This window comes from Rhinopithecus bieti, unplaced genomic scaffold, assembly GCF_001698545.2.
Source record: "Rhinopithecus bieti isolate Rb0 unplaced genomic scaffold, ASM169854v2 scaffold_13261, whole genome shotgun sequence".
Classification (NCBI taxonomy): Eukaryota; Metazoa; Chordata; class Mammalia; order Primates; family Cercopithecidae; genus Rhinopithecus; species Rhinopithecus bieti.
The window spans coordinates 9,195-26,165 of NW_016807494.1; the positions used below are offsets into that span (position 1 = coordinate 9,195).

Below are 16,971 nucleotides of genomic sequence, written 5' to 3' on the forward strand. Positions count from 1 at the left end.
AATAACTTTGTTTTCTTTTCTTTGTTTTCCCTCAGTGACCATTCTCAGGAGAAAAAAAAAATTTAATGTAAAAAAAGAAAAAAGAAAATTTTTATAAGTGAGGAGATGTTTAGCATAAATAACCAAATTACTAATTCTTATCACAAAAAATGTTATTTCTTTCTACTACATTATTGACCCAGATTTTTAAATAGGGTACACACAGTATTAGCAGCTCATCGAATATAAAACTATATTAAGGACCTGCCTGTTGGGTATGGGAAAACAGATTCACATTGTTAGAGAGAATCTTTTATTGATTGTTTGAGACAGGGTCTCACTCTGTCACCCAGGTTGGAGTACAGTGGTGCAATTTTAGCTCACTGCAGCTTCCACCTCCCAGATTCAAGCGATTCTCCTGTCTCAGCCTCCTGAGTAGCTGGGACTACAGGAGTATGCCACCACACCCAGCTAATTTTTGTATTTTTGGTAGAGATGGGGTTTCACCATGTTGCCCAGGCCGATCTGGAACTCCTGAGCTTAAGCCATCCACCTGCCTTAGCCTCCCAAAGTGCTACAGGCATGTACCACTGCACCAGACCAGAAACATAAATTATTAAAACGGACAGGATCTCTGTTCTATTGCCCAGGCTGGACTGCAGTGGTCTGATCATAGCTCACTACAGCCTCAATCTCCTGGGCTTAAGTGATCCTCCCACTTTGGCCTCCCAAATAGCTGGTACCACAGGTGTGCTACCACCATGCCTGGCTAATTTTTTTTTTTTTCAATTTTTTTGTAGAGACAGGGTCTCACTTTGTTGCTCAAGCTGGTCTCAAACTCCTGAGCTCAAGCAATCCTCCCACCTTGGCCTCTCAAAATGAGCCACTGTGCCCAGCCAAACTGTATGCTTTAAATATATGATTTGTATATGTAAAGTCTATCTCAACAAAGCTAGGTTTTTTCTTTTTAAAGTAGGACTCTGGAGACAGGCTGCCTGACTATTACCAGTCTTTACTTCCTAGCTTTGAGTTCTTGAGTAAGATACTTATCTGTGTCTGTTTTCTTATCTACAAAATGGGAAATAATATAACAGTAACCTATTTCATAGTTGTTGTTGAAGATTAAATCAAAGTAATACCTATGAAGTGCTTAGAATAGGACTCAACACGTAAGTAATTAGTAAAAGTTAGTTTTCATAATTTTTCAGTTCTGGGTGGTGTTCTTTAAATAAACCTACAGACAAAATGCAAGAGATTTAGAAGATATGACTAAGGATGGTAAGGGAACAAGCCATGTCAGGTAAAGGAAGATGGAAAGAACTAATGATGCTACAACTAGTAAAGAGAAAACTCAGAGGATATAAAAACTTTTCACATATTTGAAGAAGTCTCATATCACGTTTATCCTACATTATATTTGTTCTGTATTGATCAGAATTCTCTCCATTGCTAAAAAGGGCTCTGTAAAATAGTCCCAGAAGGTGTGATGTGCTCAGGAAGGAAGGCAGTGGATAGAGTTGCAACAGGACAGTGTCACAGTCTTAAAGATCAGTTTTCTGTATGCTTGTGAATCATCTAGATTATCTTAGTAACATAGCTATTCCAAAGTCTAGCTAATAAAATTGTTATTTAACTATTTCTTGTTCATTCAACCTTGTATACAACAGCTAACTTAGCCAAGAAATGCACATTGCATTTTAGTTTCAACAAGATCAAATTCCTATTATTTTAAAATTTATTTTAGTTAATCTATTTTTTGAGACAGACTCTTGTTCTGTCACCCATGCTGGAGTGTACAGCTGTGATCTCGGCTCACTGCAACCTCTGCCTCCCAGGTTCAAGTGAGGAGCTGGGATTATAGGTGTGTGCCACCATGCCCAACTAATTTTTGTATTTACTGTAGAGATGGTATTTTGCCATGTTGGCCAGACTGGTCTCAAACTCTTGACATCAAGTGATCTGCCTGCCTTGGTCTCCCAAAGTGCTGGGATTACAAGATCAAATTATTAGATGCTTATGTGCACTTGGCCTTGACAGCATTTTTTTTGAAGTTCAAGATATATTTTTGTTCATTCTACAGAACATGAACATATTTTCCTGTTTAAAATTATCACAAGGCATTTAAGAGTTTTTATTGGTAGGGTAGATGGCTGGTCATGCTTTTAATTTACTTAATGCTAAATCCTTGGGTCGGGTGCAGTGGCTCACACCTGTAATCCCAGCACTTTGGGAGGCTGAGGTGAGTGGATTGCTTGAGGTCAGGAGTTTGAGACCAGCCTGGCTAACATGGCAAAAGCCTGTCTCTACTGAAAATACAAAAATTAGCCAGGTGTGGTGGTTCATGCTTATAGTCCCAGCTACTCGGGAGGCTGAGGGACAAGAATCACTTCAGTATGGGAGGTAGAGATTGCAGTGATCTAAGATCATGCCAATGCAGTCCCCTCCCCCACCCCCCCAAAAAAACCTGGCTTGGGAGCAGTGGCTCATGCCTGTAATCTCAGCACTTCGGGAGGCTGAGGCAGGCGGACCACCTGAGGTTGGGAGTTCAAGATCAGCCTGACCAACATGGAGAAATCTGTCTCTACTAAAAATACCAAATTAGCCGGGCATGGTGGCGCATGCCTGTAATCCCAGCTACTCAGGAGGCTAAGGCAGGAGAACTGCTTGAACCCAGGAGGCGGAGGCTGCAGTGAGCCAAGATCGCACCACTGCACTCCACCTGGGCAACAAGAGCAAAACTCAGTTTCAAAAAAAAAAACCTAAAGCTAAATTATTGGTTGAGAATATCACCTCTACCATCTATTATACTAGAAAATCTTGTTTTATAAGACTTTGGAAAATAATGAAAGAGAAACAGGGAATGATTATATCAGAAGTTATAAATTGGATAAGACAAAAATTACATTACCCTTAAAGTTAATATTTCCTTATCCAATTTTCATTCCTTTGATTTTTACATGTCTAATTTTTTTTTTTTTTTGAGACAGAGTCTTGCTCTGTTAACCAGGCTGGAGTGCAGCGGCACGATCTCAGCTCACTGCAACCTCCACCTCCTGGGTTCAAACAGTTCTCATGCCTCAGCCTCCCAAGTAGCTGAGATTACAGGCGTGTGCCATCATGCCAGCTATTTTTTTTTATATTTAGTAGAGACAGGGTTTTCTCATTGTGGCCAGGCTGGTCTCAAACTCCTGGCCTCAAGTGATGCGCTCACCTTGGTTTCCCAAAGTGCTATGATTATAGTCATGAGCCACTGTGCCCAGCCCACTATGAGTTTTTAAATGCCAAAAATAAATAAGGAGATATGATTTCATGCTAAATATTTTTCTCTCGGCAGGGCACAGTGGCTCATGACTGTAATCCCAGTACTTTGGGAGGCTGAGATGGGCAGATCACTTGAGGTCAGGAGTTCAAGACCAGCCTGGCCAACATGGTGAAACCCCATCTTTACTAAAACATAAAAATCAGCTGGGCATGGTGGTGTGAGCCTGTAATCCCAGCTACTCGGGAGGCTGAGGCAGGAGAATCGCTTGAACCCAGGAGGCAGAGGTAGCAGTAAGCTGAGATCGCGCCACTGTACTCCAGGCTGGGTGACAGAGTGAGACTCCATCTCTTGGATAAAGGAAGTCTTCAATGTACTTGTCTTGGTGATCAAGTAAAACATTTTTTCCCTCTTCTGTGCAAATCTAAAAATTGATTCCATGCTGCCAAATTCTTCCACTATCTCCATGCTTAAAAGAAAATTGTGCATTTGTAGGACTAATGACCAGTTTTCTATCCTGTTTCAAAGTTGATCAAAAAAATAACGTTTTCTAGGTAACTAAAACAGGACCAGAGTAGCAGTACGAATTTAAAGAAAAGAACTTGTTACTAAAAATGTAACAGAAATATAAACTTTATTAGGTTGAGCATTTGCTTACTTCCTTTCCAATGAAACGAAATTTTAGCACACACATACCTGTGGAACCATTGCAACCCTCTGGTTTCTTTTAGGTGACCTTGTATTTATTTGCCTATCATCTTCATCAGAAAAAAGTCGACTTCGTTTTGAATTTCTGAAAGGCTATGATAGAAATGTTTCATTTAATGAAAAAGCTGAACCCTCCCATTTTTGTTCCAAAATACAATTCTATACTTGGAAAACTGAGCTAACTCTGGATTATCAGCAGTATGGAAGAATAAAGTATGGGCAACACAAAGCACACAAAGCCAAATATAAATAACCTCAGATTTAGAAAGCAGTAAGATGTATTTATGCAAGTTGCTTATGAATGAAATACCTAGCTGATGAATAAAGTAAAACTTGAACCCCAAGTCTCCTTAGTAAACTGGCAGCCTTGGACAGTGGTGATAGGAAAATAAGTTCCAGAAATTCCAGTTCAAATTATGTTGGTGCTTGGGTTAATACCAATCAGGCGTGTGACGTATGTCTGCTGCATAAGGCTGGGCTGGGCCAAAGATTCTAAATCACTCTAGAAGAGTAAGCCTAAATGTGTATACTATTATACTAGATCTGCTGTCAAAAATTGTTAACCAAATTTTCATTTGTAAATAAGAATACAAGATACACATGATAGATATCTGATAATTACCCATAGAACTAAAAAAATTGTTTAAGTACCAAAACTACATCATACAATTAAGGGTCTGTAATAGAAGATTTTTACAGTTCACCCTAGGTTCAGAGGTTTCATTAATAGAGAGAAAAAGAAATAACATTGCAATAAGACCTACATCCTTTTCAAAGCCTTCTCCCACTCCTCATGGCTATTTGGAAGAGAAACACATGCAGAGGGCTAACAACATATGGGCAACACCCACTCGGGTCTATGAACCCTTGAAATTAAACCCACTCTGGCTGGGCACAGCGGCTCATGCCTATAATCCCAGCACTTCAGAAGGCCGAGGCAGGAGGATCACTTGAGCCCAGGTGCTGGAAACTAGCCTGGGCAACACAAGGAGACCCCATCTCTACAAAAAAAAAAAAATATTTTTTAATTAGCTGGGCATGGTGGCACGCACCTGTAGTCCCAGCTATTTGGGAGGCTGAGCGGGGAGCATCGCTTGGGCCTGGGAGTTCCTGACCAGCCTGGGCAACAGAGTGAGACCTCGTCTCAAAAAAAGAAAAACAAAAAGAAATTAAACCCACTCAGAGTCTTGATACTCTATAGTCCTGATAGGAAGTCCATTCTACACTGCCCCCCTTCCCTGACCACAAGCAGAGGAGGAAGGGAATGAAGATGATGGAACTGACATAGTGAGGAAAGCCCCTCACATTCACTGTGGCCAGCTGCCCAGGCTACTGCGACTGCTGCTGTCTATCCCAACTCCAGGATTGTTTCAAGACAGACCCTTAAAACCTCCTGGCTACCTGGCAGTGCAGGAGAGAAACAGAGTTCCTAAAATCATTAGTCATGTCGATTATATGCTCATCCCTACTTCCCATCTCTAAATGCACTTACCTTTGAGTTACACAATGATTTTTTTTTTTCTTTTTGGCTATACAAGATTTTAATACCTTACCACTTATATATATATACACATATATATTTTTGCAGGTACTGAATGAAGCTATGTAAAATTTTTTGCATATCTGATAAAATTATAAGTTGTAGTTTTTTGTTTTTCCTATTTAAAGAAACTATTACACAATTACTGAACAAATGCTTAATGATGACCAGATTATCACTGGGTACAGATTAATTTACCTAAATAAGATCAAACAGTGCTTAATGACACTTGAGGTTGGGAAAACAACTTGTAAATTTTTTACTGTGCTGCAAGAATTTACACATGACAATAATACAGACAACTTAGCTATAATTATTCTAAAATGTAAGAAAAACTCACTCCTTACCATTTCCACAGCAGGGCTTGTATTCCTGCCTTTCCAAACAGGTGTTTTCTGTAAAGAACTGTACTTTTCATTCCATGTGTTAGATAAGCTTCCCTCTGTAATAAATAATTAATACTAATAAAATGTTGGCTTAGTTCAAAGGATTTCATACCATGAATACTGCCTTTTCATAACAGCTATATATCTAAAATATTTACCAATATGGAAAAAATATACTTACTATAATAATTTATTATAAATGAAAAGCTCTTCTGTATTTTCTGTCAAATTCTCTAAATAATTTGATAAAGCAATGCATCTTGAAAGTATTAAACGTCCATACTGAAACATATGCTTCTTTTCTTTCTTTTGGATTTTAATAATTTCTCCATTCCAACTTGCCAAGAACTATATCATAATTTTGGTACAATTCTGAAAGCTGGGAAATCAAAATGGAAAAGCCCTTTCTAACCTTGAATTTAGAGCACATTTCTTTTTTTATTTTTTCTTTGTGTGTGAGACAGAGTACTTGCTCCATTGCCCAGGCTGGGGTGCAGTGGTACAACCTTGGCTGACTGCAACCTCTGCCTCCCAGGTTCAAGTGGTTCTCTTGCCTCAGCCTCCCCAGTAGTGGGATTACAGGTGTGTGCCAGCACCCCTAGCTAATTTTTGTACTTTTAGTAGAGACAGGGTTTCTCCATGTTGGCCAGGCTGGTCTCAAACTCCTGACTTTAGGTGATTCACCCGCTTTGGCCTCTCGAAGTGTTGAGATTACAGGCATGAGCCACCATGCCAGACTGTATTTAGAGCATATTTCTAAATGTTTTCTGCTTTGATATGTGAATCACTTGATACATAAAAAGGAAATCAGGCCAGGTGCAATGGCTCATGCCTATAATTCCAGGACTTTGGGAGGCCGAGGCGGGTGGATCATTTGAGGCCATGAGTTTGAGATCAACCTGGCCAACATGGTGAAACCCCACCTCTACAAAAAATACAAAAATTAGCCGGGCATGGTGGCACACCCCTGTAGTCCCAGCTATTCAGGAGGCTAAGGCAGAGAATCGCTGGAACCTGGGAGGCAAAGGTCGAAGCGAGCCAGGGTCGAAGCAAGCTGAGACGGCACCACTGCACTTCAGTCTGCGCAACACGGCAAGTCTGTCCCCTCACAAAAAAAGAAAAAGTAAATCAGCATGGTTATTTCGTTTTCCTTAATTCAGAGAAATGTCTTCAGAGTTGTACACAACCAGAAAAAAAGTTGTATCAAATAGACATTAAGATTATACACATTATAATGATTAGACATATTGGTAAAATAAAGAGGGATGAGTTTAATTTTTGTAAAAAAGATGTTTATACAGAAGCACAGAAAACTAGGATGAATATACAAGATGGTTATTTTATTTTCTTCTAGTGGCTCATCAGCATTTTCTCATTTTTTCCATAAGAAATACATATTACTTATATAAATGTTTTTATAAAGATGAATGAGTGCCGGGTATGGTGGCTCACACCTGTAATCCCAGCACGTTGGGAGGCCAAAGTGGGAGGATCACCTGAGGTCAGGAGTTCAAGACCAGGCTGGCCAACATGACGAAACCCCATCTCTACGAAAAATACAAAAATTAGCCAGGTGTGGCGATGCATGCCTGCAGTCCCAGCTACTCAGGAGGCTGAGGCACAAGACTCACTTAATCCGAGCCAAGATATTGTGCCACTGCACTCCAGCCTGGGCAGCAAAGCAAGACTCAGTCTCAAAAAAAAAAAGGGGAGAGAAATGAGTTTAATATTGGGAGAAAAGAATAATGGAATAATTTTAAGAATCGCAAAATAACAGAAATGGGATGGAGTAGATCCTGCTAGGCAAAGAAATTGGGGTGTTCTGGTAGACAAGTGGTCTCCTCAAGCTAGAAGGATTTAATTTGGTAAATCACTAATCCAAAGAACAATATAGTAGCTTTAAAAACTAAAAGTACTAATGAACCTTTGAGAATATTTAACTTGGTTCCAAATTTATTGACCTACTAGAATCTTAATCGAGAGGTAAAATTTTAAAGGAACTATGTTAAAAGGGTTAGTCTAATGTACCTGCCAAAAGAAATAGACCAAGGAACATGTCAAACTTTTTCTTAGAATGAGAAAAGTACTATCATTCTTTTATTTCAGGGCATTATTACTTAGAAAGCAAGATTCTTTTTTTTTTTTTTTTTTAATTTGAGAAAGAGCCTACCTCTTTACCCCAAACTGTAGGGGATGGCGCAATCTCGGCTTACGACAACCTCCGCCTCCCAGGTTCAAGCAAGTCTCCTGCCTCAGCCTCTCAAGTAGCTGGGATTACAGGTGTCTGCCACCACTCCCGGCTAATTTTGTATTTTTAGGAGAGACGGCATTTCGCCATGTTAGCCAGGCTGGTTTTGAACTCCTAAATTCAAGTGGTCCACCTAGAGGTAAAATTTTAAAGGAACTATGTTAAAAGGGTTAGTCTAATGTACCTGCCAAAAGAAATAGACCAAGGAACATGTCAAACTTTTCTTAGAATGAGAAAAGTACTATCATTCTTTTATTTCAGGGCATTATTACTTAGAAAGCAAGATTCTTTTTTTTTTTTTTTTTTTTAATTTGAGACAGAGTCTCACTCTGTCACCCAGACTGGAGTGCGATGGCGCAATCTCGGCTTACGACAACCTCCGCCTCCCAGGTTCAAGCAAGTCTCCTGCCTCAGCCTCTCAAGTAGCTGGGATTACAGGTGTCTGCCACCACTCCCGGCTAATTTTGTATTTTAGGAGAGACGGCATTTCGCCATGTTAGCCAGGCTGGTTTTGAACTCCTAAATTCAAGTGGTCCACCTGCCTCAGCCTCCCAAAGTGCCGGGATTACAGGCATGAGCCACCGTGCCCAGTGAAAGCAAGACTCTTAAAAATAAGCTATTACAGGCCAGATGTGGTGGCTCATGCCTGTAATTCCAGCACTTTGCAAAGCCGAGGCAGCAGGATCCCTTGAGTCCAGGAGTTCGAGACCAGCCTGGGCAACAAAGTGAGGCCTCCTCTCTACAAAAAATAAAGAAATTAGCTGGGCATGGTGGCATTTGCCTGTGGTCCCAGCTACACAGGAGGCTGAGGCAAGAGGATCACTTGAGCCCAGGAGGTCAAGGCTGCAGCGAACTGTAATCACGTCACCACACTCTAACCTGTGTGACAGAGCGAGACCCTGTCTCAAAAAATAAATAAACAAAAAATCTGCTGGGCACAGTGGCTCACGTCTATAATCCCAGCACTTTGGGAGGCCAAGGTGGGCAGATCACTTGAGGCCAGGAGTTTGAGGCCAGTCTGGCCAACATGGTGAAATCCCATCTCTACTAAAAACACAAAAATTAGCCAGGCATGGTGGCACATGCCTGTAATCCCAACTACTCAGGGGGCTGAGGCATGAGAATCACTTGAACCTAGGAGGCAGAGGTTGCAGTGAGCCAAGATTGCACCAATGTATTCCAGCCTGGGCAACAGAGAGACTGTCTCAAAAACAAACAAACAAACAAACAATTATGCTAACATATAGCTCAGCACAGTTGTTTTAACAAATGCTTTTAATCTAAATATTTATGGAATGTTTAATTAGAAAAGTTTTTAATCAATAATTTTAGAAATTTAAAAGTAATTTCTAACAACTGAGGATCAATTCTCCTATAAACGCATATTTATTTAAGGTTATCAGTGAAAACCAATACTGAAAAGCTACAATGAATCATAACTTAGAAGGAAAAGGGAAACACTATATCCAGATGAATTTAATGAATTAGACTTTTAGCTATGGTACATCTAAAATGCTATACTTCTTACCTTTTAAACTGACAAGGGCTTTTGCTGAAGAACCTGAAATTAAAATAAAACAAATCAGTAACTATTTCATAACCAAAGCAAGAGAAAAAGACCTTGGTTTGGGAGTAAAAGTGATCCATTTAGTTTTAGTAATACTGAGTTTGAAGAGATGGTGGAATGTGCAATTAGAAATATCTAGCATACAATTCAGACTATAAACCAGAACTTAGATAAAGAAAGAACTGGAGAGAGACATATGAGAGTCTTGCTGAAGTTGTGAGAACTGGAGACCATTCCAGGAGAAGAAAATGAAGAAAGAGAAGAAAGAGCAAGAGTGGGGACAGAGGTAATTTTGGATCCTCATCCAGGTGTGCTGTGGTGCTGGAAGAAAAGAGAAAGGGAACTGACATCTACTGAGGCAAAGACTGACGTAGTAATGGAGTGGGAAAAACAGACAATGGAAATGATTCAGGGACTGTCATAGCAAGGGAAAGTCTAGAATGCAGGTACATGCAATACTTTAAGATTTAAGCTGGAAAAGGGAATACAGAACGGCCAAGAGGGACTAAAGTTGGAGGGGTCCACTGGATAAAACAAACTCTACTGTACATTAGAGGCCAGGTGTGATGGCTAACAACTGTAATCCCAGTGCTTTGGAAGACCAAGGTGGGAAGGATCGCCTGAGGCCAGGAGTCTGAGACCAGCCTGGGCAACATAGGGAGATCCTGTCTCTAAAAAAAAATTGTAATTCACTGGGTATGTTGGCACGTGCCTCCAGTCTCAGCCACTCAGGAGGCTGATGTGAGAAGCTTGCTGGAGCCTGGAAGGTTGAGGCTGCAATGAGCTGTGACCGCACCACTGCACTTCAGCCTGACAGACAAAGACTGCCTCAAAAAAATGAAAAAGAAATTAGAATAACAAGGAAGCTCCTCATACACGCAGAATCTAGACTCAATCTACATTATTAATAAACAACAGGGGATTCTGTTGCAGGTAACCCACTTTGAGAAACATCAGGCTACAGGTTCTGGTGTGAATGAATGATAGGATTTATGGGTAGGGAAAGTAGAAAAGTCAACAGAGAAAGAAGCTTTTTGAGAGCGAGAAAGCACTAAATTTAAAAATCTCAGAACTGGATGTATACATTGCAAAGTCCAAGTCATCTGAAAAATAATAATCAAGGATGATCTCAGGGGATTAAATAAAAAAGAACATGAACTAGGAACAAAAATCAGAGAGGACAGATTAATCCTCTTTGCTATTTAACAAAAGCAGCCATGATTTACATCTCCTATAAATGGGTAACAGACTTAAAATGAGAAGCAACAGATAAAGTATGGCAGTTATGAAACACTTCATCTCAGATCCTTAAACACCATGCATCTCTGATCACTAAACTTCAACTGACTTGTTCCTCCACAGGTCAGTATAAGAGACTTGTAAAACAGACACCTATTAGCATTAAAGACACTTATTTTCACTCTACTCTCTTGCCTAGATGTGAAGAATAGTTAACAGGGCACCATAACAGCTTCCGTATGGCAATTGAAGCTTAATGACAAAAGGCAGTAAAGTCATGGGGGTGAACGACATAAAATCTTGCTAAAAAGTCTCAAACAATGCAACACAACTGTAAAGCAGCAACAGTAGATAATACACACATCTGTTTACCGACAGATATGTAGTGCATTTGAGAAAAAGTAGTAACCATTCACTCACTGAATATGTAGCGTGCTGATGGCATGCCAGTCCCTACCTGCTCTAGGCAATGGGAATACAACAGCAAGCAAAACAGTCAAAGTCCCTGCTCTCATGGAATGTACATTCTAGTGATGGGAGACAAACAAAAACAGCTATCGAGTCATGATAAGCACTCTGGAAAAAATAAGGCAGAAGAATATGCAGGGTTGGGATGGGGGGAAGGAAAACTATTTGTATATAAGGTGTTCATGATTAGCTTCTATGAAAGGTGATGTTTAAGCAGAGAGCTGAAGGAAGAGGTATAGGCCATAAGAATATCCATTCCTGCTCCATGAAGGCAGGAACCATATCCTGGGGATTCTGACCAATCACCTTTAACCTTTTTTCCTTTTCCTTTTTTTTTTTGAGATGGAGTCTCACTCTGTCACCCAGGTTGGAGTGCGGTGGCGCAATCTCAGCTCACTGCAACCTCCACCTCCCAGGTTCAAGCAATTCTCCCTGCCTCAGTCTTCCAGGTAGCTAGGATTACAGGTGCATGCCACCATATGCAGCTAATTTTTGTATATTTAGGAGAGAAAGGCTTTCGCCATGTTGGCCAGGCTGGTCTCGAACTCCTGACCTCAGGTGATCCACCCAGCTCGGCCTCCCAAAGTGCCGGGATTACAGGCGTGAGCCACCGCAACCAGCCCTTTTTTCCTTTTTCTAGATGCAGGATAGCATAGCGGTTAAGAAAACAGGTTCCAGAATGAGACTAGGTATGTCTGAATCTTGGTCCTGACACTTTCTTGCATGTTACCTTAAGCAAGTTACTTTGCCTCTCTGTGCTATTGTTTCTTCATGTGTAAAATGAAGATTAAATGAGTTAATACACGTAAAAGTGCATAGAACAATGCATATATTACGGTTAATTTTGATATAATGCCGTATTATTTTAAGCAATCAAAAAATAGGTTAAGAACATGATTTTTCAGTCAGGTGAATCTGATTAAATTAGAATCTTGCTCTAACAAGGTGTTCATTAATCCAAAGATTCTACCCTTCGTAGTTCATAAGCATGATGATTGGGTTTTCATACTCATGTGTGAGATGTGTCTCTCAAACTTTGTGAAGTCAGCACATGACCCATTTGATGTGGAAAAAACATTTTATTGAATGCCTACCATAAGCACTGTTAGGGGCTAGGGTTACCCCAAAGAACAAGACAAACAAAGCCTCTGCTCTCAGGAAGCTTAAACTCTAGTAGAAAGACATATATATAATAAACAAGTACATAATAATTATAGTTCATGAAAAAGGAAATAAACAGGGTGACATTGGTGGGGAGGGGGGAATTACTCTAAGTATGAACTACTTTACTTTTGAGTACAAACGGTTTCTCTCGGGAGGTAACAGCTAAAAAACTAGCTGTGACAGAGGAGGAAATCAAAGCAATGAGTCTGGGCAGAACAAACAGGTTAAGTATTAAGAAGGGAGGAGGGGTGATTGTGCTTGCAAAGGGAAGAATGGTATGAAAGGTCAGAGGTAAGCCAGGTGTTATGCATGGAACTGGGAATGCAATTAGGGAGACAGAAACGGTACCTGCTCTGATGGGGCTACTAACCAATCACATAAACAAATACAAAACTGCAACTGTTAATAGCTGTGTCACTAGGAAGTTACATAGCAATACAAAAAGATTTAAAGAAAATGGGCCCCGGCCTAGCACAGTGGCTCACACCTGTAATCCCAGCACTTTGCTGGGGCCAAATGACTTGAGGTCAAGAGTTCGAGACCAGTCAGGTTCCACTAAAAATACAAAAATTAGCCGGGCTTGGTGGCACACACCTGTAATCACAGCTACTCAGGAGGCTGAGGCAGGAGAATCGCTTGAATTCTGGAGGCGGAGGTTGCAGTGAGCCAAGATTGCACCGCTGCACTCCAGCCTGGGTGACGGAGCAAGATTCCATCTTTAAAAAAAAAAATAAAGAAGATAGGCCCTGCATGGTGGCTGAAGCCTGTAATCCCAGCACTTTGGAAGGCTAAGGCAGGAGGATAGTTTGAGGCCAGGAGTTTGAGACCAGTCTGAGCAACATATGGAGACCTCCTCTCTACAAAAAATAGAAAACAAAACAAAACGAAAACCTTGTTGGGCATGGTGGTACATGCCTGTGGGACCAGCTACTGGGGAGACTGATGCCGGAGGATCTCCTGAACCCAGAAGATCAAGGCTGCAGTGAGCCATGATCATGCCTCTGCACTCAAGTCTACACAACAGAGACCCTGTCTCTTTAAAAAACAAAAAACAGATTTAAAGAAGGCATAATTTAGTCAGGGAGGATGGGAAATGGCTCTCTGAAGAAGCATAAAATGGGATCTAAAAGATAATTATAAGTTAACTGAAAGTAAGGGGGGTGTGAGGGGTTAGCATTCCAGGTTGAGAGAATAGCATGTGCAAAGACCCTGGAGAAAAGGGGAGACTGGTGAGTATAGGGAATGAAAAAGGTCCAATTTAACCCAAAGGGATAGAATGAGGGGACAAGTGGTATGACATAAAGCTGAGAGGTAGGGAGCAGCCAGACTACAAAGGGTCTTACAGCTACTAAAGGGTTTCTAACAGGAGGATGACATATATTCATTTTGAAAGGATCCCACTCACTGTGTGTTTGTGGGAAGGGGGCTGAATTAATGAGAGGCTGAGGTAATCGGTAAAGAGAAGAAATGGTGACAGTTTGAGCTATGGTGATGGTAGGAAATGGGTAGAATTGATAGATATTTAGAAGGTAAAATGTACAGATTTAGTAAAGGCTTAAATATGGGAAGTGAAAGAGAGGAAAGTGGCCGGGGGCGTGGTGGCTCACACCTGTAATCCCAGCACTTTGGGAGGCTGAGGCGGGTGGATCACCTGAGGTCAGGAGTTCAAGACCAGCCTAGCCATGGTGAAACCCCGCCTCTACTAAAAATACAAAAATTAGCCAGGTGTGGTGGTGGGCGCCTGTAAACCCAGCTACCCAGGAGGCTGAGGCAGGAGAATCGATTGAACCCGGGAGGCAAAGGCTGCAGTGAGCTGAGATCGCACCACTGCACTCCAGCCTAGGTGACAGAGCAAGACTCTGTCTCAGTTAAAAAAAAAAAAAGAAAAGAAAAGAAAAGAGAGAGAGGGAAGTGCCAAAGAAAATCTCTAGGTTACTGCCCTGCCAGCTGAATGCACAGTGGAATCATTCGAATCACTAGAAGTATCTGTCCTGGGGTAGGACTGAGGTGGATTTTATTTTATTTTATTTTATTTTTGAGATGGAGTCTCGCTCTGTCGCCCGGGCTGGAGTGCAGTGGCCGGATCTCCGCTCACTGCAAGCTTCGCCTCCCGGGTTTACGCCATTCTCCTGCCTCAGCCTCCCGAGTAGCTGGGACTACAGGCGCCCGCCACCTCGCCCGGCTAGCTTTTGTATTTTTTAGTAGAGACAGGGTTTCACCGTGTTAGCCAGGATGGTCTCGATCTCCTGAACTCGTGATCCGCCCGTCTCGGCCTCCCAAAGTGCTGGGATTACAGACTTGAGCCACCGCGCCCGGCCGAGGTGGATTTTAAACTCGTGTAGTTCGAAGGGCCCTTGAAGCATCTAAGAAGAAATGTGAAATAGGCAAGAGATATCAAGAAAGGGAGCTCAGGAAAGATCTGGGCTGAAGACAGCCTTAGTTTCCTCATATAAAATGTGAGTACTTACATCAATTGAAATGAAGATTAAATGAGCAAATACATATAATATCCTTTGTATGGCATCTGGTTCACAGTAAATACTCAATAAATGGTAGCTTTCATTATTGATAATGTTATATCGACTACTGAATAATATATTAGCTAGACTCCTTGACTAAATGTGGCCAAAAAACATACTGTTATTTCCAGTATCAAATTGAAATCGCTTTTCCTTTTCAAGACCCTGCTCCAGTTTCATTAATAATACCTGTTACTTTGCATTAATTCCATATAAATTAAGTATTTATGTATACTTGATTTGTGGCACTGTATAACAAAGAAAGAAAATCCCTGGTTTCAACAAAGCTGAAGTCTGGTTAAACAAGAAATACACTTCGCAAATACACACCAATGTACCAGAGATGTCACAAAGTAATATAAATGATTAGGTTATATTAATTTGAAAGTGGAGCTGGAATTTGAACCCTAATATAAATCCTAAGTCCCTACAAAGAACTAAATTCTCAATAAATGGTGGATGATATGAAGCAAATATTCCTAACGGCAGTTGTAAGAAAGCCACTTAAAATGCCTCTCATTACAACAGAATGACTGCAGTAACCAAAATAGGAGCTCTAGTGATTGTGACATCCAAGAGGTGATAAGACATCTTTATTATAAAGATACCAAGGATGACGAAAAACATTTTCGGATGACAAGTACACTGTGCTTAGTAGGTCCACACTCATTTGGGAGCATCCAAAGTCACAATCAAGGCCAGCCGCGGTGGCTCACACCTGTAATCCCAGCACTTTAGGAGGCTGAGGCGGGCAGATCAACTGAGGTCAGGAGTTCGAGACCAGCCTGACCAACATGTAGAAACCCCATCTCTACTAAAAATACAAAAAAACAGGCGGGCGTGGTGGTGGGGGCTCATGCCTGTAACCCCAGCTACTTGGGAGGCTGAGGTGGGAGAATTGCTTGAACTCGGGAGGCAGAGGTTGCAGTGAGCCGAAATAGCGCCATTGCACCCCAGCCTGGGCAATAAGAGTGAAACTCTATCTCAAAATAAATAAATAAATAAATAAAATAAATCACAATCAATTGTATTCTACAAATAAACAACTCATGACTGGTCAATAGCTGTTCCCTATCCAATACAGTGGCTACTAGCTACATGTGACTATGTAAATAAAATTCAAAATTCAGTTCCTCCATCACTCTAGCCACATTTGAAATGTTCCGTATGGCTAGTAGCTTGGCTACCCTATTGGACATCACAAAAGAGAACAGTTCCATTAAGGACAAAGTTCCTTTGGTACTTAGTGCTGCTCTCTATCAAATTTAAAACACAAACACTTTTTATACGACTTTTCACCAGCTTGGCAACTTGAACTTTTATTTTAACTTTATAACTTATTAAGAATACATGACCCCACAAAGAAAATGTAATCGGTATGTTGAGTTCTCTTTTTTAAAGTCCATTTGCCTTGTGCATAGATTCAATAGTGATTGAGCCTTTCACAAATATGTATAAACTGAATAGTGAATGTGGACTTTTTGTAATTAACATATTTGCCTTTTCATATAATTTATGCAATACTGTAAATTACAAAAGTAAGTTCCATTGCCCTTAAACTATGGAATTGGTGCTTTTACTTACTCAACACGAGTATACATGTCTTAGATGTCAGGGTGAGTAAACACGGTTAGGTGAGGCAATGCCCTAGGGTGGGTGTCAGGCAGGGTACTGCACATGTACGCTGTGTTGGTCACATCCATACATAAAGGTACCTTCATGGCTCTTAAGACACATATAGAATAAACTCTGCGGGACGGGGGCTACCTGAACACTGAGTATCCGGGCTGGATGATCTCAGGAAAGGTCCACAGCCACCTGTGGTCCCAGGGGAAGGGGCCACCCCTCTGACACGGAAACACTTCCAGGGGTGGACACACCGGTGGGGGGGGGG

General features: G+C 41.1%; 1 protein-coding gene across 1 annotated transcript in view; it reads right to left on the bottom strand.

Moving 5' to 3' along the window:
• Positions 1–16,971, bottom strand: part of LOC108535929 (protein lin-9 homolog) — a 24,087-nt gene that overhangs the window by 5,138 nt on the left and 1,978 nt on the right. The window contains 3 exon segments of the mRNA XM_017882329.1: positions 3,935–4,039; positions 5,834–5,928; positions 9,649–9,681. Coding sequence (XP_017737818.1) covers positions 3,935–4,039; positions 5,834–5,928; positions 9,649–9,681 — 233 coding nt within the window.